Genomic DNA, 22,086 nt, shown 5'->3' on the forward strand with positions numbered 1-22,086 from the left:
AAACAAAAAAAACAAAAACAGTGCCCAGAGTGCATACAGTGTACTCTGTAAGTGGAGCATCTGTGAAATTGTATTTTGACTGTATAAATAAGCTCTGGATGCCATCTGTACTGAGAGCAGCTCATTAAACTCTGTTAACCTGCAGTACTAATATCTGCAGGGAGAGATGAGTGAGACAAAGACACACCTGCTCCATTTAGGGAAAAGCATTTCTCATCCCCTCAGTGAACATATAGCACCTCCCAAGTAACAGTTGTCACATGCAGGCACATATTTACATGTAAAGACATACTCATCAGCAAAATCCAGACGGCAAACACTCACAAAAAAACAGAGACTGCTATAACGTAGAAACAGTTAATGGAGAGGCCAGAGAGAAGATGAAGGGAGAAAAGAAGGGGAGGAGCTGAACAGTTTCACCTGACCCACTCAAACGCTGCATGTCTGATCTATGGTTCAGTGATTTGTGTACTGCTGAAGCACAACCATACCAAATACAACCTGCGCAGGGAGCAGACAACTCATTAATGGAGCCCCACATCACGTCTGTATGCCAAACACCATCTGTATTCATTCAGATGCACACACACAGGCATATTTCTGATTCACCCTGGGAGAACAGTACCAATGTACACATCAAAAACGCAGGGAACTGATCTTTAATTTAAAGCACAATCAAAATTATGACATCTTAGACATAACATCTCTTATAACCAACTATCTGTATCAAGTGCCATCAACTGTGGCTGTAGCTCATGTGGTAGAGCAGGCCACCTACTAACTGGAAAGTTGGCAGTTCGATCTCAGTCTGCTCCGGTCTATGTGCCAAATGTCCTTGGGAAAGCTACTAACCCTGCATTCATACTCCGATGCATCCATCAAAGTATGAATGTGTGTGTGAATTTTAGATAGGAAGTGCTTGGGTCAATGTACAAGTTGTGTAAAGCACTGAGTCCTCAGATTGAGTAGAAAAGAACTATATAAGAACCATTTACCATAAACTACAAGTCCACACTAGATGAAAAATTATATTATAATAAAAGCACTTTGGCATAGAAAATAGTGCTTGAGTGTATGAGTGTATGACTGGCTGAATGAGGCTTATTTAGCTTGCGCTATATAAGTACCAATCTATGTATTCATGACAAAAAACACTCTGTACCAAATCCCAACAGTGCAATACACAACGTTTAAGTGCAGTAGCAATTACCATACATTGGAATACATTGTGACGTGGGAACACAGACAGAAACATAGGCGTGAAACTGGCACGTACCATTTGGGCTCTCCTCGTCAACGGTGACTATGGTTGCAGGGGGACCAGGCCGGGACAGCTTACACTCTGCATATGCAAGAAAAAAAAAAAATTAAAAACTATGTCTGCATATGATATTCATTTAATTCTGGTTACATCACCAGAATGACACAATGATAACAAACAATAGTGAACACCTAAGAGATAGCAGTCTTACCAAACTGGGAATATAATCATTTCATATATACACTGCTCAAAAAAACAAACAAACAAACAAAAAAAACATTCAAGGAACACTTAATCAGTTTAATTTACTTCATCATCACCAGTTTGTGAATGTGTGTATGAATGGGTGGATGACTGGATGTGTAAAGCGCTTTGGGGTCCTTAAGAACTATTAAAAGCGCTATACAAATACAGGCCATTTACCATTTACCATCATCAACTCAATCAGTTAACTTAATCAGTTAAGTAGCAGAGGGGGTTGTTAATCAGTTTCAGCAGCTTTAGTGTTAATGACATTAGCAACAGGTGCACTAGAGGGGCAACAGTGAGAGAAACCCCAAAATGGGAATGGTTTTAAAGGGGGAGGCATTTTCCCCTCCTCATCTTTTAACTGTATTTTAACTAATTTTCAATTTGGCTAGGGTCAGTGTCACTACTGTTAGCATGAGGCAATACCTGGACCCTTGCACAGGTAGTCCAACTCCAACAAGAGATTCTAAGAGACAGGAGAGGTGGACAGGCCCTAGAAGGTCCTTAACCCATCTGCATGACCAGTATCTGCTCCTTTGCAGAGGATGAGCACTACAAAATTAGCACTCCAGCAGGCCACTGGTATGATTGTCTGAGGGCTGGTCTGAGGGCCTCACATCCTCTAGTGAGTGCTGTGCGCAAACCCTGCAGTTCTATATAGAATAGGGGGACATGTTTAAGTTAATCCAATTAAATTTTGACAGAACACCGTTTTTTTCACTTTTTCAGCCCTGTGAGGTTGATAAGTTTCATGACAGCACACATTACCCAGTGCATATCAGTACAGATATCCAGCATGATTTGTTTTGCCTACTGTAATCTGATGTGTTTTCAAAGTGTTCCTTAAACTTTTTTTGAGCAGTGTATTATATTTTCAAATAATGTCTAAAGATTTATATTTCATGAAGAAAAATGAATGCTGAAATTACGGTGGTATCATCACTCCTAGTGACAGCACTACATTTACATGTACAGTAGTCACAGTAGTAATCATAAATAAAGTGCTCATATATGGTATGTCACAGAATTATGCTAAAATTGCAAATTAATTGATAAAAAAAAACCTGACACTGTTCATATTTCGCAGCTGTAAGGAAATGAATGTCAACATTTTCTCTCAGTGTCACACAGATGCTGTCATGCTGATGTATCATTTTACAACAGGTGGCATCAATGACTGCTGCCACAGAACCATCAGCAGCAATGGACTGTGCGATAGTGACACCAGACAAGCAGGGTGGTGAAAGCATGTGGCGACATCATAAGCAGAGCACTGACGAGAATGGCTTCACAGATGGAGGTCACAGCAGCTAGATGGTACGAGCACATGGGACACAGGTAATGGCAGCTTGACAGACAACGGCAGATGGGGCAGCAGGAGAGGTGGAGACAGGAGAAAGGAAAACGTCTAGCCCAGATGAATAGGTGCTGCAAGGCAACGCTCTCCACAGCCAATGTAAGGAAAGCTCAGGATTAAATGTCATTCATAGAAGAGGTAGAGAGAAATGGCAAAAAGGGAGAATATGGGAATGTTAAAATACAAAAGGAAAACAGACAACAGATGATTGCCCTCTTACCCTCATAGTGCCAGTCTGAAGGAGTCAGAGGTTAGTGTAACCAGAGGGAAGCAGAGCAGAAGCATGAGAGGAAAACAAGCATGAAACTGTTAACAGCTCTGATTTTAGGAAGAAAGAGAAAAAAATATCATCATAAAATAGGAAGAGATATTAGAAAACAGGGCTGAAGAGAGGCAGTTTAATGGAATATAAACTCAAGAGACCTCTCAAAATTGTGGGTGTTAGCAAACCCCACACAGTTTTTGGAGAAATGGCCAGTCAATCTATCTTTCTGCCAGCAGCTGACTGTTTTGAGAAATGTTGTATGCAGGAAAAATGAAATCAAGTTAAAGTTGAAATTCTGTGCTTGTGAAAGAGAAAAAGAATGTGGAAGGTCAGCAGAAGCCTTTTACTAGTTACTCAAAACATCCTTCTATCCTTCTTTTAAATGGCCTCCATCTTGTTATTTATTGAATCTTATGCAGCTTGCTTTCAGGTGGTGTCGTCTGACATTACATGTAATCAGAGATGGAGATAATGACACCACATCAACAGTCAGCACTCTAGTGTTTCACACCCACCTTCTGCTTGACTTCAGTTGTGCAACTATGCACCTGTTGCCAGGATAGTTTTCTTATTAAATATGCATACCCATGAGCCTTTACTAATGTAGTGGTTTGAAAGTGCATATTAATCAGTGATAAAAACCTGAATGTGATGTTGTTGCATTTAAAAATAAAATTATCGCCATTTGCAAACTGTAGATACACACAATAATTAGCAATTAAATAGCAATGAAAACCTGAGGCTAGAAGAGGGGATATTTTATGCAAATAGCCGCATTTTCAGTTTCTTGTTCTCTCTAATCTAAATTTTATTAACGTTTTATCTGGGGCTAGAATTTGCATCCATATAAAACATCTTTGCTTTGGTCCTTTACTGTCAAAGTGAAGATCTATTGTCAGTAAGAGACTATGTTAAAAGGCATAGACTACATTTTCTAATCTAAAATTCCTCACAGTTATTAAACCGTCCCCATGTTGCACAGCTAATTCACGAGATGTACTGACGTGTAAATTTTAAAGTTCCATGAGTTTATAGCAATTAGGAAACCTGCACCTTTCGGCTGAAAAAATAGGATTTCCTTTAATAGCGACAAAATGAACAGAGCAACTGGGTCACACCACGCAATCTGAGACATAAACAACAAGCAACATCAAAATCAGTATGCAAATCTGCTCTGAGAGAATATACTCTGTGTGAAGTAGAAGTAGAAGAGTGTGACCGCGTGCATGCGTGTGTATGCATGTGTATGCATGTGTGTGCAAGCGCGCATAATAAAAGTTACTTGCACTCATTTTGAGAAGCTCTTTAAGGGATCACAGGCAGTCTGTTTTGTTAGTTTTGCATATGTGTGTTAGAGCAGTGTTTAGCCGGGCGCACGGTCGTGTGAGCGCGCGTGTGTGTGTGTGTGTAGCTTTAAGTGGTAGTTGCGGCAGTGGGAGAGAAAAGATGTGAAGAGTCTGGTTTGAAGACAAAAGGCAGAACCAAGCAGAGATAAAGAATAGCACCTCCATTTGCAGTGATAACTTTCCTATGTTGCGATCAAAGCACAACCGTAATGCAGCACTCAAATGGATACGAATACAAACACTCACAAACCCATAGAAGCAAAATGTGCTCACTGTCGTGTTCACTACAAAATGGAAATGATCCCAACTTCTTGCCACATTTACACCTTTTAGCAGCGGGTGATATTTTCTAATGACGCTTTACTTCAGGCTTTCCTCCCATCGAAAAATCCTCCCAGCATAATGAAAGAATATAAAAGACATTTTCTGGCCAATTCACTTTACTGTGGCTCTTTGGATTTGTATAAGAATATGCTAAAAGGCATCACCAAAAATCCCCAGTCTGTGCTTTCCTGCGGCATTCAAAATAATAATGCAGGGTAAAATGGGCAGACCATAACAAACACAAATACAGAAAATAAGTAAACACCATCAGAAAACGACTTATGCATTCATCTAACAATCTGACCTGCCCCATCCTAAAAGTAGAGAATAGAAAAGATTTTTTTTTGCGTGTGTGTGCAGAAGGAAGTCTGTTTTACACTGCAAGGAAAGGGCAAGTTTTATGCAATACTATGGAGAAAAAAAAAGAGAGGATGGTATAGAGGAGCGACATGACGCTACACATATGTGACGTGTACAGCTATAGGGAAGAAAACAGATAAGGATCAAAGTGTAAATATTCTGCGAGCCGTGAATGTTGTGTCTATCTTATGAAGACCATTCAAGCAATAAAAATAGGAAACAATTCAAAAGCAAAACAGAGCAGAAAAAGTTGGAGCAAACGATACAGTTGATTGCAAAGCTGAAAAAGAGCGATAGGCAGCAGCATAAGATCTGATATCTGAAGTCAGTTAACACTCTTAGGCAGTCTTTGTGTATTTTTAACCAGATTTAATAATAGAAAGCCTATGCCTCCTATAACACTTATTTTTGGGTACAATGTCGTGGTTGCAATTCAAAAAGGCTGGTGATTTGGTATGCGCCAATATCAAAGCAGCACACACATTGATATGAGCTGTAGGCAACGGTCAATACAAATCGAAAGTGAATGAGGAAGTCAGTGATGTAGTGTCATACGTCAGTAGATGAAAGAACTGGTTTTTTTTAGCTCTACTTCACTTCTCTATGTACAGGTAAAGTAAAGAAAGTGGGATATTTCACACCATCAGGAATAGTTGTGAGAAAATTTCAAGAGAATGTGCAGTAACGATGTCATGCTGTATGCACAACCACACATGCTGGCTTGGAAATTTCATGTGTAAAGATTGTGTGAAAACAGCATACTCCACTTCATTCACTTGATTTGTGGTGTAGATATTGTAAAGAAAGACTGAAAAGTGCTTTAAGCAGCACTGAATAATGCAATCAGAATCAGCTTAAGCTCCCCAGATGGACAAAGTGCAGACATATTTGTTCCCACCTCTCATGCTGTGTTGAAAAATTTTATGTACAAAAGGCATAATGGCCTACGCTGAAGCTACACCAAGAGACACAAAGTATTAATTTGGTTTCTAAAGTTAATTCACAGGTTTGGCTGGTTGACATACCGATGTAGCACTGCAAATTTTTATTTCGATGGAAGAACTGTACATTTTAATTTGTGTTATTGCTCTCGTCTATTAACTCTCGTTTATTAACAGGTAACAGTAAGAGGTTACATCAGTAAATCTAATAAGAAAAAAATCATGACTCAAAAATCTGCTTTCCAAATGAAATGATTATTGGGTGGCTATGGAGTTTTAAGATTCATAAAGATGAGACAAATGCAGCAAACAGCATTCAATCACTAAAGGAAACTGGGGCACTGTACACTTCAGAAGTGTAATCCACAGACAATCAAAATCTTCTAATTTTGACCTTGGGGTAATTTGCTCTCACCTAAAGAGATCTTCTCACTAATCAACCTAACAATGTTGACTCAAAGCCGTAAAACTTCAATTACGAAATGATTACTGCTCGTCTTACAGAAAGTCAGTTGGAAAAAAATGATTGCAAGCAAGCCTCAATCAACTTGCAAAATGCTTGAAATTGAACAAAACAAGTCCTTTCCCAGCTAGAAGATAACATTTAACAAAGTAGCAGAGAGTTGAGAATTCTTATGACAATGTAAATGAAAACATTAAGTGCTTTGAGCCTGACATTTTTGTATTTTAAAACCAGGACCACCAGCACTTTAAATCACCTAGATTTTAATGCCATCCTGCAACAGCAGCAGTGAGAGCAAAGAAGTCATTTTTTAAATAACTATTTTTTGTAAGCTTTGACAGAAATCAATGTTCAACATTAGGTTTTAGAGCTTTTAGTTTTACAATTGTTTTATGTTGTTTTGATTACATATCATAAAGGTAAAAAAATAATAAAAGTCACAGCAAGACTACTGCTGTAAAAGAAGAATGTTATGGGAAAGTGGATGTAATTTTTGGACAGGGCACCAATTTGTCAAGAGACAACCATCCGTGTTTAAATCCACACCTATAGTTAATTTAGAATCACCACTGAGATTGGTGGTAGACCGGGGGACAACCGCATAGTCATGGGGGAAACATGCAGACTGTAACCAGAAAGGCCTTGAACTCAGGGCCTTCTTGCTGTGAGGCGACAATGCTCACCACTGCACCACCCTACTATTTTTTTTTGTAGAAGAGTTCAAGTTTGTCTTCTCATGCACATCTGCCTCCTCTACACTGGACTTGCAGCCTCTCTCTCATTGAGTGTCCACACTGCCCCGCCCCAGTTTGCAGCCACATTTCACTCTTTATTTGCTTGGATTAGTACACTACACTGGGCTCTCTGCTCAGTTCAGCTATGGTTCCCCCGCTAGCAACCTGCCTGGTTCTCTACTCGACCTGTCACACACTCTGCCCTGCACTTCACTGTCACAACATCCCATCAGCGACCCCTTTAACCCCCTCAGTAATTATTTAAATCTAGCTACAATCCCCTATATATTCACTTATCAGCTCTGGCTTATGTTATAGCAGTCTTTAAACCAAGATATGTGTAAACAATATCTGTTACTAGGCAACCAGGTATGCTGCAAATGCTGAGCATAGTATTTTATACAGATTTCAATAAGAGTCATAAAAGACTCCAAAAAGACAGTTACAGATATAAGTGGTAACCCCCCCACCTCCCAAAATTCACTATATGATAAATAAAGGCATGCTATGAAAAGTCATGAAATATGAGATTATAGGTTTTATCTGAACAAACACCATCTGCTTAACTTTTCAGGATTTTTAAATAGTCATAATGGTTAAATAAATCAAAGTTAAAATTCATGATGGCACACCGGATTATTTAGGGCTTGTTAAGGGAATCTCTGCACTCCTCGTACTACAAGTAGATAATACTAGACTACATACTACATAGTATATACGTAGTATGTTTTTCTCTTGTACACATTTCTTTCAGTGTTATTTTAATAATCAGACAGTCTTCTGACAATCTTTTAAGCAATTCAAGCCTTTTTAAGGCAGCTTACTACATTGCTGGAGCACCATACCTATAATGATATGAATTTTGCTCACTGACATATAGTTTCAGAAGGCATTTTTTACCTGCCACCCCTTCAACAGCCTGTGCTTTCCCGTGGCTTCATCTCCAAATGCAGCTTTTTAGCAACCAATAAATCAAACTGCTGCTCCAAGGGAGTGGATATCTCAGAAAACGGACTTTAAAGGACAACTAACCTAACAAGCATGTGGTCCAGGAGGGCCGTGCTGTCTCAAACAATACCGTAGACATTTGCAACAAACCTACAAAGGATAAGAAGTATCTTATTTAAATAACTAAGAAATGCAAATGATTTCACAAACTGGAGTGAACTGTATTTGCCCTCTCTAGATGTTGGCACTCATTAAAAACTGTCAGAATAAGCATGGGATCAAAAAAGGGACGGGTGGGGGGTCGGGGGTGGGGATGAGAAAGGGCAAAAGCAAAGGAGAGGAAAGTTGGAACTCATCTCTCATCCTGTAGATGGATGGCAAACAGCCAACTCAACACAAAGCTTCTCTTATCATAAAATGACTTGTACCATATGTCCGTACATAATCATGAACGCTTCCCCACTTTCATATAAATATCAGGCTCTGTGTGATGATAAGGAAATGTCTAACACAGCCTATGGAAAGTTATTCTGACAGGAAAATGTTGATGACATAATTTCTTGTATTCCCCCCCCTCCCCTCTCTCATCTTTCAGACACAACACCAGTAGGCTCTCTGAGGGAGGAATGTCGGCTGATCTCCGGTTTGACCAAAATCTATTTAGAAAAACTTCAAGGTTGGAGGTTAGAGTCATGACTAATCCCTGGGGTGGCACAGAACCCAGGGCAGGGATGAGTAGAGACAGAGCAAACATGGACACGGTTTTAATTTCCCAGTTGGATTGGCAGAGTTTATTTTGCACAGATCCATGTCCAGTGGGGAATTCTGAAACAGGTCCAGTTGGGCTTCGAAAAAGATGGTCAGAGGGCAGAGGGCAGCTATCCAGTTCTGGCTGCATATGCAGATGAGAATTCTGTGTTATATCAATTAGGGTTAAGGGCAGTTGTCCACAAAGGCTCGCTATCAAAGCCTAAATTGGCTCTTGATGCTAAACGGTAATCTATAAGATCAATTAATATTTTACAATCAATGCCTTGATTCAAGTTATGTGCTGTTATATTTGTTAATAGTCAAATAGTCTCTCAAAGCCCTGAGTTTAAAACCAACATTTAGCTTTAAAAACACACATCAGTTGGAACAATATAAAGCTTTACACCACTGCATGATGCACTGTCTTCAGGTAGATATGCTTCATTTTACATACAGAAAATTCTGACTTGCCATCTGCTCTTCAGTGCAGTTTTTAATGAGCAAACACCATCAGTGGGAAACTGATTTCAGATGTATTCACTAATGCTCTTTGCATGGTTGTCTTGCTTTTTCACGCATATATACTCCAGTTCAACAAGTCTTTACAGTGAAGCTCAACATATTTTTCATGCTGTTTTTATTATAACTACGTGGTGTCATTTAGAGCAACTGCAGACTTTTATTTCCTGAAGCTTCTTTTTTCTAATCATGCATTATGCAAACGAATGGGGTGTGGTTGTAGTTCGGGCAGTGTCTCTGTGCGAATTTGGCACAGCAGTGCGTCCCAGATTGCATTTCACACCAACCAACAGCAGCGGCAGAAAATAAAACTAACAGTTCTAAAGATTTATTTCCCAGACATATTTATTTATGTGTTTACTCATGTAATTAATATTTATTCATGTATTTAAGGATTACAAAACAACCGTTGAGAATCTGTGAATCCAGGGTCCTGTGTGCTCCATATACATTTATCCTTTCACTATTGTCATACATGAGAGGGGGAAAAAAGGGACACATACACACACGCACACATGCACACACACACACACACACACACACACACACACACACACACACACGCACAGCTAAGTTTATAGTATGTTGAGACAGACTGTGCTATTTGCATTGTTCCTATTCTGGTTTGAAGGAGTGCAATCACTGTCAATCTCAATTTCAGTCTCTTTTTTTCCTTAAAAATCATTAGTGGTGTGTCTCTGTGGGTCTCTCTGTTTAATTAATTTGATGTTCTAACTTTAAACGATCACATGTGGAAAGAATGACTATGTGGTAAAAAAAAAAAATTTGAAAAATAGGACTGTAGTAGTTATTGTAAATGTGAAGATGAAACTCAGAAACTGAAATGAATTCCTGCAACATCATCAAATTCATTAGTGGCTTACAATGTAAGAGAGAAGGGGATTACTTTACTGATGTGTAATCCCTTTCAGAGACTTCCTCCCCTACTCTTCTTCAGTTTCTCCCCCACCCCCTTGTTGCCCCTCTGTGTCTGTCTGTGAGGTTAACCACACAGACAGCAGGGTAAAGGTTGCAATCACGCTCCCAGTGAACAGTTCACCAGACACACGTGTTCACATACTGAGCTTTAGGATGAGCCTGTCCTGGGCAGCGCAGGAGCCATCTTAACAAGAGGGCCCCCACTCCCCCCCCCCCCCAACCACGCTTCTTGTCCTTCCCGGAGCCTGATTACAACCTACTGGCAAGCAGATTAAAACCCCTCCCCCCATTCAGTCCAACGCTTCCCCACTCCACAAGCCTCTGCCGCAGCCAGTCACAGTCTGCACATCTGGGTCCTAATCAGACAATCCCAAAAATAGACAAACAATTGTGGGTCAAAATGGATGTGCAGATGGGAAGAGAAGGAAAGAGAGGCTAACAGGCATAAAGATGCAAACTGTAGGAGTGAAGAAGGTAGGCTGATGTCACATGGCACATATTAAGTAGTCCAAACTTCACCACACATATTCTGACATGGTACTCAACATCTGGATTTAGTGACAGAGGGATTTGTTTATATGACTGGACAGTCTGTCCACTGTGGCAGGACTAAAGTTTGACCTTTCATTATCATTAACCTGCTGCAAGGGAACAATTGACATACATGAGGAGCACTGCATGGTTTACCTGCATATAAATAGTGAAAAGAGATTTTCTGCCAGGAGAAAACATTGAACCAAAAGCACGGCAAAGTGAGAGCCTGATGCTGTAAGGTAAGGAGGAGAACATGAAGGGATAGTACATGGGAGAGAGGATTATTAATTAAAAATAAAAACAGCAAATCTGTTAAGGACAGGAATTAAGGGACAGAATACAGAGGGGGAAAAGAAAACAAAACAGAAATTCAGTTCTCCATTAACTGAAACTAAAAGGCAATTACTGATTTGGCAGAGTTTGAAATTATTAGCACAACAGTTATTTTTTCCACAGAGAATGAGCTATAAGTTAATTAGAGGAAAATGACACAGTAGTAACAAATACGTTAATGTTTTCTGTTGTTGAATAAACTGTATACTTTAACAGGTCCCTGCATGAATGCATTCATTAAATCAATTAATTCATTAGAGAAGAAAAGCATTTTTTTAAAAGCCAGACTTATTTTCTCTCACAAAGTCCTTATTCATATTACTTAAACGACTAAGTATTACAATATCTCTGCTTGAAAGCCAGTGTGGCTTCCACAGGAAGTGCACACATCTCCTTACAGCTTGATGCCATTAAAAAAAAAAAGCTCTGGTTGCTGTTTTCATTTTATAGAGAACAAATGCACTGACAGAGTCAAATACCAAGGGCGCCTTGAGGTGGGCAGAGTAAGAAGATTTATGAGTGAGAAGATAAGAGATGTGCTGTTGAGGGAGGTGGAAATCCCTGCTCAAATCAAGAGCATCCCTGGATGACAGTGAGTGGCAAAGGGAGGAAACAACAGCACCCACGTTTACCCTTACCCTTCAAAACCACAACAGTTCGTAAACATTCAATCTCACCGGCTATTTCAACTATGACACAGTGGATAATTCAGTTCACAGACTATGGTCTAATCAGAGATCATTTGTGAGCCTCATAATTATTTCTGTCTCTGCTGCCACTCAAATTACAGGCTGCAACCACATCGATAATCAGCATAAAAAGTCTGACATGGTGAGAAAAAATTACCGTATTTAAACAAATATTCAGAGAAAAAACAACAACCAAAAACGTAATTTTCTAGGACAGCATATGAATTCACAGTATGCGAATGTGCAGAAACTATGGGTGTTATGGTTCATGTTTTAATCTGAATCCTTTGATGAAAGACATTTGATTTGGTCTATGCCTTCGGTTTGTATGATAGTCTTCATATTCAGCGCAGATTATTGTAATGTGTCAGGTTTATGCTTGCTGTAGCATGCTTCTAAGTCCTTCTAGCCCTGAAAGTTGGACAAACATTACAAAATTTTGCTGCTTTAACACACATTACATGTTTCCATCGACTTTCCTGTATGGCCCTAACCTGCAACTTTCCAGCTCACACCGTATGGGGTTGATCAACATGTGGAGCTCATGCAAGCACAAATCTTCTGTGTGGGCAGTGTCCTCAGTATTGATGCAAACAGAGTAAGGTATCATTACTCTGTGCAAATCCAGAGCTGCAATTGAAGGCCTGGCTTTAATGATTAATTAAACAATCATGACTTGTCTCAGTGGACATGTTTTAACTTATGAGTAAACAATTTAGAGCTTTACTATAGAACATTACTGACAACTGTTTTTATTGTATGATATCGTTTTCTAATTGATAATATGTTAGCACCAACTTAACTATTTAAGTAGCAGCTATGGACAACAAGTTTGTAGGTGGACATCAATAAATACTTTAACAAGTACATAGCAAAGACCGTGTTGAAACATACACAGATTCCACTGGTCACTGAAAGTAGTGGCATATCCCTTCTTTACCTTAACACACCTGGAGTTCATAGACAAAACCTTTAAGCACACAAGGTCTGACACAATGAGATGTGATGGGTTGATGCGTTGATTTCTCTGAAACTCACAAATGCACAGCCTAACTTTTGGAACCAGAGCATTAAATCCTGAGAAATTCTAATAACCAGAAAGGGCAAACTATTTTAGCATTAATATATACACTCAGCAGTCACTTTGTTAGTTAGACCTGTTCACATATATATCAGGAAGTGGCATACACAAAACTTAACCACAGTAAAATAAAGAGTTATGCCACAAATATGTTCAATTTTATACAGAAATCAGAATTTACAATGTCTTTCGATATGCCAGAGTGTGCAGTTTGAGGAACCAAAGATCACTCTGCACAGCGGAGGGTTCCTGCTGCAGAGCTCTGTGTTTATAGAACAAAGAGTAAGGGGTGGGCAACTTTGCAGGGAGGTTCTAAGCTGCCCAACTAAAACAGTACTGGTATTTTCTGTGCTATTTTTCATTTGCTGAACATTTAATTTATTGCTTTACTACTTTACTGGGTTGGCATGACAAAAAAAAATTCTGCTGGGCTAAGCAGTGTATTTCTTTAAAATAACTCCACCAATAACTAACATCACTGCAGCACACTGTAATGTTTGAATACTGGGAGGGATAAAAGAGCACCATAGAGCAAATGTCCTCAAGCAAACATGTTTCCTGAAGCATAGTTTAATTTACCTCAAGGTTACTGAACCTAAAGCACTAGTTGTACTGTATGTTCACACTGTATGAGATGTTTATAAATCAATACGGTTTAAATCAATAGTATGTTTGTATACAATAGCCAATATAATAAAAGAAATTATCCACAAAACCATATCCCACAAGGATATTCCCCAGCTGTTATGCTTTGGGTCAACAGTTTCATCACTACACATACCAACACAGATCTATTAAATGCGGTTGAAGCCTCAATGTGAACTCATCCAATAAGGAAACCACAAGGTTCACCTTCAAAGGTTCAGCGAGTCATAAAGGATGTCATCTCTCTTCTCTTCTGTGCTAAAAAGATATCACATAGATCCAAGAAAATCTGAATTCAAAGCTGATGATATACTCTTATATGAAATGCTTTTATATTAATAAACTTGTCAAGAAAGCCTGGGAAGCAGGTACAGGATGAAACGAAGAAGGAAACGGAGTTGGGAAAAAGGGAATTTGCTTCAAGTACAGCACCTTAAAGTTGACCTGAATTGCAATATTGCAACACAGTCGGGATTTGAAGCATGTCTGTATGTGCTGCTTCCTTTAACCGTTATGTTTAAAGACATGCTTTTATACAGCTGGAAATCACTTTTAACTAGCACCTGCTACAAACTCAGTGAGTGGAAACTACAAAAGCCACCTTTCTAATAAACCTGAGCATTTAACTACAAGGCAAAAAATGTTAGCATGATCAGTGAACTTTAATGAGCATCCTCTTTCTAAATAATAACCTTTGAAAACAATTAACCCCTCAGGTTACCAAATACTTTATAATAATTAGCGTGATGTAGCTATGTGGAAAATTTTTTTAAAACAATGCAGGTCTGTTGTAGCAAAAAAAAAAAACAAACAAAAAAAAACATTGCCTTTCACACATTACAAGTGTCCACTGACGAGTCAGCTACAGTTAACTGAAAAGGAGGAGTGATGGCCTTAGTGCTGGCTGCTCATACCTTCTGTGTTCTGGCCCCAGCTGTGGGTTAGCAAAGAGAGGATTGCCATTCCTGTCCCCAGCCATCTGACGAGCCACCACCCCCGTCGCATCTTCCGTCAAGCCTTATTGCTTGCCCACCTGCACAAAACAAATCACCAGAAATAGTTTTTCATTCATTTGGTCAGTCAGTCTCTAAGTTACTTAAATGCACAGCTGAGACCGACCCATAGCCTAACATACATATGTATATCAGTATATGTACAAACACACGACACTCCTTTCCCAAGCAGTTGATCTTGTTACCCAATACAGCGTCCACGTAAAACATTACTGAAGTAGAGGCAAACTGCTATGACTAACATAAGAGCAGCGCTGTTCATTTTTCAGGAATTTCACAGCAAACTAAAAACAAACATGCTTTTAATGTACTTAGAATACTGTGTCACTATAAGAGTGGTGTTTTAAAAGCTTGCCTCATTTCATCTTCAGCTTTTACAACTTGCATTTAATGGAATTTATTCCCCCTCCTATCGCTTTAAGCTGACCTTCTTCCTTCATTCTACTTCATGGAGCAAACCACCAACCTTTTAAAGCACCTTACTTCACATAGAGTGAATACTTTTTACACATGAAGAAGAAAAAGAAAATCATGTAGCATCTAATAGCCTAACACTGCACATTGGATGAAAAAGAAGCCCCAGTCTTGTATCACGAATATTACAAACTGCAGTACAGACAACATGAGCTCAATATATTATGATGGTGCGTGGACTACTGGGGGATTTAAAGTAAATACACATATTCTGGATCTAGTGGAAATTACAAGCAAAGCAGTGCCTACGGATTATATGTTGAGCCTTGTTGTGCCACACACTTGTACCACAGCAAACAGCATTCACTCCGAACTAAAGCAAGGTAAAGTGTCAGTATGAGGAATAGAAGGGTTCTATCTGTCTGTGCTATTTGATGTCACACCTCACTCACAAGGCTTATTCTCATTGCAGCTGATAAGCTGTGAAATCAGCTTTCATAGCATATGCTAAGGGGACAAGAGGGGGCTCACAAGCATCAACACTCTCATATCAAAGCACGCTTGACAAAGTCAAACCTCTAACTCGCACTATCAGCACCTCTCCATTTGTAATGTTGATTTCCCTTTATTTTCACCCATTTTTGTCTTTCACTCACATTGGGAAGCACGCCTTTACCTCTCACTTTCACACGAACCTGTGCAGACACGTATCTAAACACATTTTAAACAAACGCACCCGAACAATAGTTGTCTCCCACGAACACTCTCTGGACAGCCGGAGACTACTGTGGTCTCGTCTCTAATGGTGCAACAACAGGGGTGATTTCACACTGGTTTCCTATTCACTCACTGCTTTCTCATCTCTCTTGCTCCCAGTGGTGCTCCCTTTTGAAGCAGATTTGATTTCCCACATTCGTACATCTATCTTTCTTAAGAGGGCTGAGTAAGATTGCTTTGATCCTTTTCACATGAGAAAACCCAGACCTGCACAACCAGCCACCCTGAAGAGAGAAGTCATTTCTTTCGCAGCTTCTTCTTGGTTGACATGGGAACACAGTATCTAATTTACATATGCTAACAAGGATTCTCCAACTTTAATGAACAGGGAACCTGGAGAGATGCTGACCAAGTGGCGTAAAATGCCTCCAATGCTCTGTTTACGCAGCAGTACTTTCATAGTGGCCCACAAGTGACATCATCAAGTGATATCAAGATTTTCAGCAACAACGCAATGCTTTTGAAAAAGAAAGAAAAAAAAAAAAAGCTCAAACAGAAACAGTTCATTTCCACTCTGCTCCACCTTGATGCATATCATGTCCCAGTAATTCAATCACAACTACCCCCGCAAGATGCTGTAGAAATTTTTTAGATGTTTATACAGCATCTCTGCCATCCTCTCTCTTTGATGAAAAGTGATTAAACTTTTGGGGGAGGACAATAATGAGAAGATTACAATAGCATGGGCAGAGTTGAATGAAGCAATCAGAGTTATGGATTACATAGACAGTGAAGATGTAGTTCTCTACTCTTCGGTGCAGGGGCTTTGCACTTCCTGAAAGGAAGAAAATGTGCTCGTCTCTGTTTTCTCCTCTGTTCGTGTTACTTTGATCGCCTCTCATCCAGAATAGAGTTGTTCCACCTCTTCCTGTTCATGCGCTTTGGTGCAGATCAGCTGCCAGAGATGTCAGTACTGAACAAGTCCTAAACACAACCCAGCATTGCTTCATCAGACTACAACGAACATAAACCAGTTTCAAAGTTACCCTTTATAGCAAAATGTTTAAAAACATTATATTAGAAAAATGGAAGTGTTCAATCAGGTTTTACTACTGAGACAGTCTGTATTAGAATCCCAGATGACATTTTAAGTGGTTCAGGTAATGTTTTCGTTTCTGCTGGTGACCTTATCTCCCCTCACTGTGTGGAGCCCCTCAGAAGTCTACACAAGGATGGATGCTTTTTTTTTTGCTCTGTAAGGTTGGCTCCATGCATTTTTGGGAAGAATTAAACAAGATTATTTACCTATTTAAGCATTTGCTTCTTTAAACCATCATGGTAGATTCGAAATATAACAATCAAGATTCATTAATGATTCAGTAAGGATGATGATGCAGACCATCATCATCATCATCATTAACCCAGAAAGAGACAGAAAACTTTAGTACTGGCCAAATTGTCTGGTACCTTCTTGAAATGCACTGCCTAGCACAGAAATGCTAAAATGCTAGGAAGACCATTACTTTTGAGTCTCTAAAAATAAAAATAATGAATCAAAGTGTCTGTAATTTTAATTTCCATCTCATATCATTCTAAACTGTCCAAACCTTTGTTCTGCATGAGCTGTTAAATTAAAGCAAAAGTCTACCCTTAAATCACATCTTGACTGATTGACTGTACGCCACCACAATGGATTTTAAAAGGCAAAATTACAAAACAAAAGAAGAAATTCAAACCTTTATAGACTCACTGTAAATTATTGTTATTAATATGTATTTCTCTTTGTAGATACAAAAGGAAAGATAACACTTCTGTTCAATTTATTCTATATAAGCACATTTTGTAACAAACAAAATGATTTGATTATAGGTTGGTCACCAGTAGGGATGGGTATCGAAAACCGGTTCTTGTTGAGAACCGGTTCCCACTGTTTCAATTCCTTGGAATTGTTTGCCATTTTTGCAAACGATTCCCTTATCGATTCCAGTCGCCCCGAATGACGTCACCATGTTGCGGAGCGTCATTTACCTGGTAGGAAACATGGCGGCTAAGTGGCTCAAATGCTCAAAAGCTTGGGGATGACAACAGGGCAACTTACAATACTTGCAAAGTAGATATTTCATTTAAGGGAGGAAACACTGCGAATATGCAAAAGCATTTGCTCACAAAACACACAATAACCTTAAGTGAATGTCATGTTTTTAATTCCGCTCCGGACTCATGAATCTCAACCCAGCAGCAGCGGTAACGTTTGCACGTGCTCTCCCGTTAATGCGCGGCAGGTAAATAATCAACTAACAGTGCATATTATGTTAGCGCGATCTGCCTTATTACAAAACCTGCCATTACTGTGCATTTAGGTGACCATGATGAGAGAGACAGACAGAGTCTGGCTGGCTCAGATGCTGGCAGTTCTCGCTGCAGTCTACCGGTAGCGTCTCCTTTCAGGCCAGGATAGACGAATGTCACCGAGCAGTGACTAAGTTTGTGGTAAAAGCCTTGCACCCATTTGCCACAGCAGATGCCCCCGATTTTTGGTAAGTGAATGTGTTTAATTGTAGGCAGGGACATTACTGGATATTCTTGTGTAATTGCTACAGAATAATTTATGTTATACTTTGTTATTGCTGCAGAAGAATATTTATTTTATTATTTTACATTTACATTTTTTTTTCCTGGGGACCCTGTGACACCCCATTGAAGAGCCGTAGGGTGTGGATCTCTTAAGATCTCACTGTTGGGTTTGTAAGGCCATGTTACTCCTAAATTTTTATCTTGTTCAAAGAGAAGATATAAAACAAAGTTCTAAGCTAATTGACCTTAGTATTCTCCTTTTTTAAAAAGAATCGATAAGGGAATCAATAAAGAATTGAATCGTTAAACAGAATCGAAAATGGAATCGGAATCGGGAAAATCTTATCAATACCCATCCCTAGTCACCAGTGGCAAAAAACAAATTATTGCCAATTTATATTCATTGTCTACTGTTTGCAGCAGAAAATACAAAAAGAAAAAAAAAATTGTTCTTCCCTTTCACAATATACTGTTATGGAAAAAAACATTTTGCTTCTGTCAAGAACAATTTTACAGTGCCATTGCAGTCTCTATAGCCTTTCTTATTATTATTATTATTCAGTCTGACTAGGAAAGATGTGTGAAAGCTACACAAAAGCGAAAATTATAAGGAGAGGCTCCTCAATCTGGTGTTACTGAGGTGCATAATCATAATGGAGAAAGCTATATGAAAAGTAGATTACCTTAACTCAGAGTTCTGGCCCTATGCCCATTATCTTCCTAAAAGCTGTGCTTTTACCCGCATGATGAATGAACAAAGTGACAGTACAATTAAAGTTGTCCTCAAGCATAGTGTAATGGACTGGGTTACAAGTTAGTTAACTGTTGTGTTGTGGTATTGGCAGCAGGACTAAAACTCAACCCAAAGAAATGCTGCTTAATGCGACGTGAGGTCACGTTCCTGGGCCACCGACTGGGGGCCGGGGGGGTTGGCACCATGGATGATAAGATCCAAGTTGTGAAGGACTGGCCCACCCCAAAATCTGTGCACAAGTTAAAGAGCTTCCTGGGCTTGGCATCGTACTACAGACGGTTTGTAAGGGGTTTCTCCTACATAGCCGCACCACTGTTCCACCTGCTCCATAAGGGTCTGACCTTCCAGTGGACAGCAGGCTGCCAGGGAGCTTTCACATCACTGCAGGAAGCCCTACTGGGGGCCCCAGTGCTCTCTCCACCTGACCCCCCTCTGCCCTTTGTCCTTGACACACATGCCAGCATACGCCACTTTAAGTACTACCTCGGGGGTCTCCACTTTATGGAGACCCCCGAGGATGCATGGTCAGAACTGACCATGCTGCCTTGCAGGAGCCAGAGGAGCAGCTAGCACGCTGGATTGAGGAGCTGCAGGCTTATGATTTTGAGGTTGTGCACAAACCTGGGGCCCAGCACAGAAATGCAGATGCGCTTTCCCGCAGACCCTGTGCCCAAGATGGATGCCACTACTGTGAGAGGAAGGAAGCTCAGGAGGACCAATTGGTGCCCGATGTAAAGTGTGCTGTGACGGGGGTAGAGGAACGGCCATCCAGTCAGAGGCTGGCTGCTGTGGATGCAACAGAGTGGAGACATCAACTGGAGGAGGATGCTGACATCAAACCAGTGCTTGGGTGGATTGAGGAACAGCGACAACCCCAATGGGAGGAAATTGCCATGTTGTCACGGGCCACAAAGGGACTCTGGTCCATGTTTATGTTTGCCTTGCAGTGGTACGATTGAGTGCTGCAAAGGGGCTGGAAAACCAGCTATGGGCGAGATGACAGTGGCAGTTGGTGGTCCCGCAGGCCCTGCAGGAGATGGTGCTTCGTGCAGTGCATGGGGCCCAGGGGTCTGGCCACTTTGGTGTCACCAAAACACTCCGCCGCCTCCGGCAGGGGTTCTATTGGGCCCGACATAAGCGGGATGTAGAGGCCTTTTGCCTCCGCTGCGACAGCTGTACAGCACGGAAGGGGCCCACAGCCAAATGCAGCCATGCCCAACTGCAACAGTTTCCGGCAGGGTACCCTATGGAGAGGGTGGGGATGGACATCCTGGGTCCTTTTTCCCGCACAGAAAGGGGAAACCGCTATATCCTCACAGCTATGGACTATTTCACAAAGTGGCCAGAGGCATACAGTTTACCTGACCAAGAGGCCGAGATGATTGTGGATGCTTTGGTGGAGGGGATGTTCAGCAGATTTGGGGTGCCTGAAGTAATCCACATGGACCAGGGCAGGAACTTTGAGTCTGCTCATGACTTTGCTAGGAGGAAACTGATAAGTGCGGGGGTGCGGCAGAAGAGGAACTATGACGTCCATTCCAGAGGCCGACATTTTGACATCGGGGAACTGGTCTGGGTGTACAACCCCCAGAGCAAAAAGGGCAGATGCCCTAAGCTGGACAGTGACTGGGTTGGACCCTGTAAGGTTCTGGAACGCCTGGAGGAAGTGGTGTATAGGGTACTACTGCCCCCAAGGGGATGGAGGGTCGCCCTGCACCGGGACAGACTGGCCCCCCTATCGCGGCCACTTCCCTGGGACAACAGGGGTGGGCCACGGACAGACCTGGACTCCACCCCTACAGACTCTTCCACCACCATTGTGACCCCAACACCCCCCCCCCCTCCCCCCTCCCTACTGTGAGTCCTGGGCCCGCAGCCACTTCGGACATGGCCCCTTCCCGACCTCCCTCCGGGCACCTTCGCCCAAGGAGGCACCATAGACCACCAGGCCATCTGAGAGACTTTATCCGCCCTCGTAGGCGAGGGACTTTGAGGGGTCGGGGTAGTGTAACAGACTGGGTTACAAGTTAGTTAACTGTTGTGTTATCAGTGTTTTGTGTTCAGAATTGCCACTCACTTATGGCATAGTTGGACCACACAGCATGGTACTGAGTGTCCTTGAATGTGTAGTAGTCAGGCCGGTTGGCCTGTCAATCAGATCAGCTACCAATGACAGAGAGTCTGGAAGAGATCATACGTGTGGTTGGCTGAGAGTGTTTGGGGGGTGGGTGTTAGAGAATGTTGTTGTGGGTGTGTGGGGAAAAAAGGAGCGAGAGTCGGGGGTTTGTTTTGATTCTGGAGAGCAAGTTTTTCCCTGTTGTTTTGGCGTTGGCTACGGCCCACAGCAGCCTGTGTTACTATTCTTAATAAACACCGGTAACCGGAACACCGATCATCTCTGTCTTCTGTTAGAGGGACACTACAATATAAACAATACATTATAACCTAATAATTTATATTTCACTTGCGTGGAGCCATTTCTAACAAATATTTGTAAAATTGAATGGACTAAAACATTTTTTCTGCACAGACCTTTGTGATCTGCAAGTGCATGTTTTATAGTCCTTCTCTGTTTCTTTGAACTGCTTTGCTTGTTTTTGCATAAAAAAACGACTCAGTTTTAAAATAATGCTCAAATTGTCAAAGAATGTGCATCTGAAATGGTGACAACTCAAATACTGTAGTAATGACACTTCATTGTTGATTTCCAGCTGCTAAGTGGAAGTGTTGATGCTGTTCCCCTTTGATAGCTGCCAGTGAAAAGAATGTAAGACTAGTGTCTGATAAATATGTAACAGAACAGTCAACCACTGCAGCAGAACAAAACAGACTAGAGGCAATAAAAAAGCCAAGATTCACTGATAAAATGTGACTGA

At 40.8% G+C, this 22,086-nt stretch overlaps 1 protein-coding gene across 1 annotated transcript in view; it reads right to left on the reverse strand.

Annotated features, from left to right (window-relative positions):
- Window positions 1-22,086, reverse strand: part of LOC102783075 (protocadherin-15) — a 165,202-nt gene that overhangs the window by 124,857 nt on the left and 18,259 nt on the right. The window contains exons 2-4 of the mRNA XM_087850190.1: window positions 14,653-14,771; window positions 3,088-3,102; window positions 1,277-1,342 (exon numbers count right to left, since the gene is read on the reverse strand). Of these exons, the coding sequence (XP_087706316.1) occupies window positions 1,277-1,342; window positions 3,088-3,102; window positions 14,653-14,743 (172 nt within the window). The 5' untranslated portion in view covers window positions 14,744-14,771. The remainder of the gene's footprint in view (window positions 1-1,276; window positions 1,343-3,087; window positions 3,103-14,652; window positions 14,772-22,086) is intronic.

The sequence above is a fragment of the Neolamprologus brichardi genome, chromosome 13 (assembly GCF_056152115.1).
Source record: "Neolamprologus brichardi isolate AB-2024 chromosome 13, ASM5615211v1, whole genome shotgun sequence".
In the NCBI taxonomy this organism is placed as follows: domain Eukaryota; kingdom Metazoa; phylum Chordata; class Actinopteri; order Cichliformes; family Cichlidae; genus Neolamprologus; species Neolamprologus brichardi.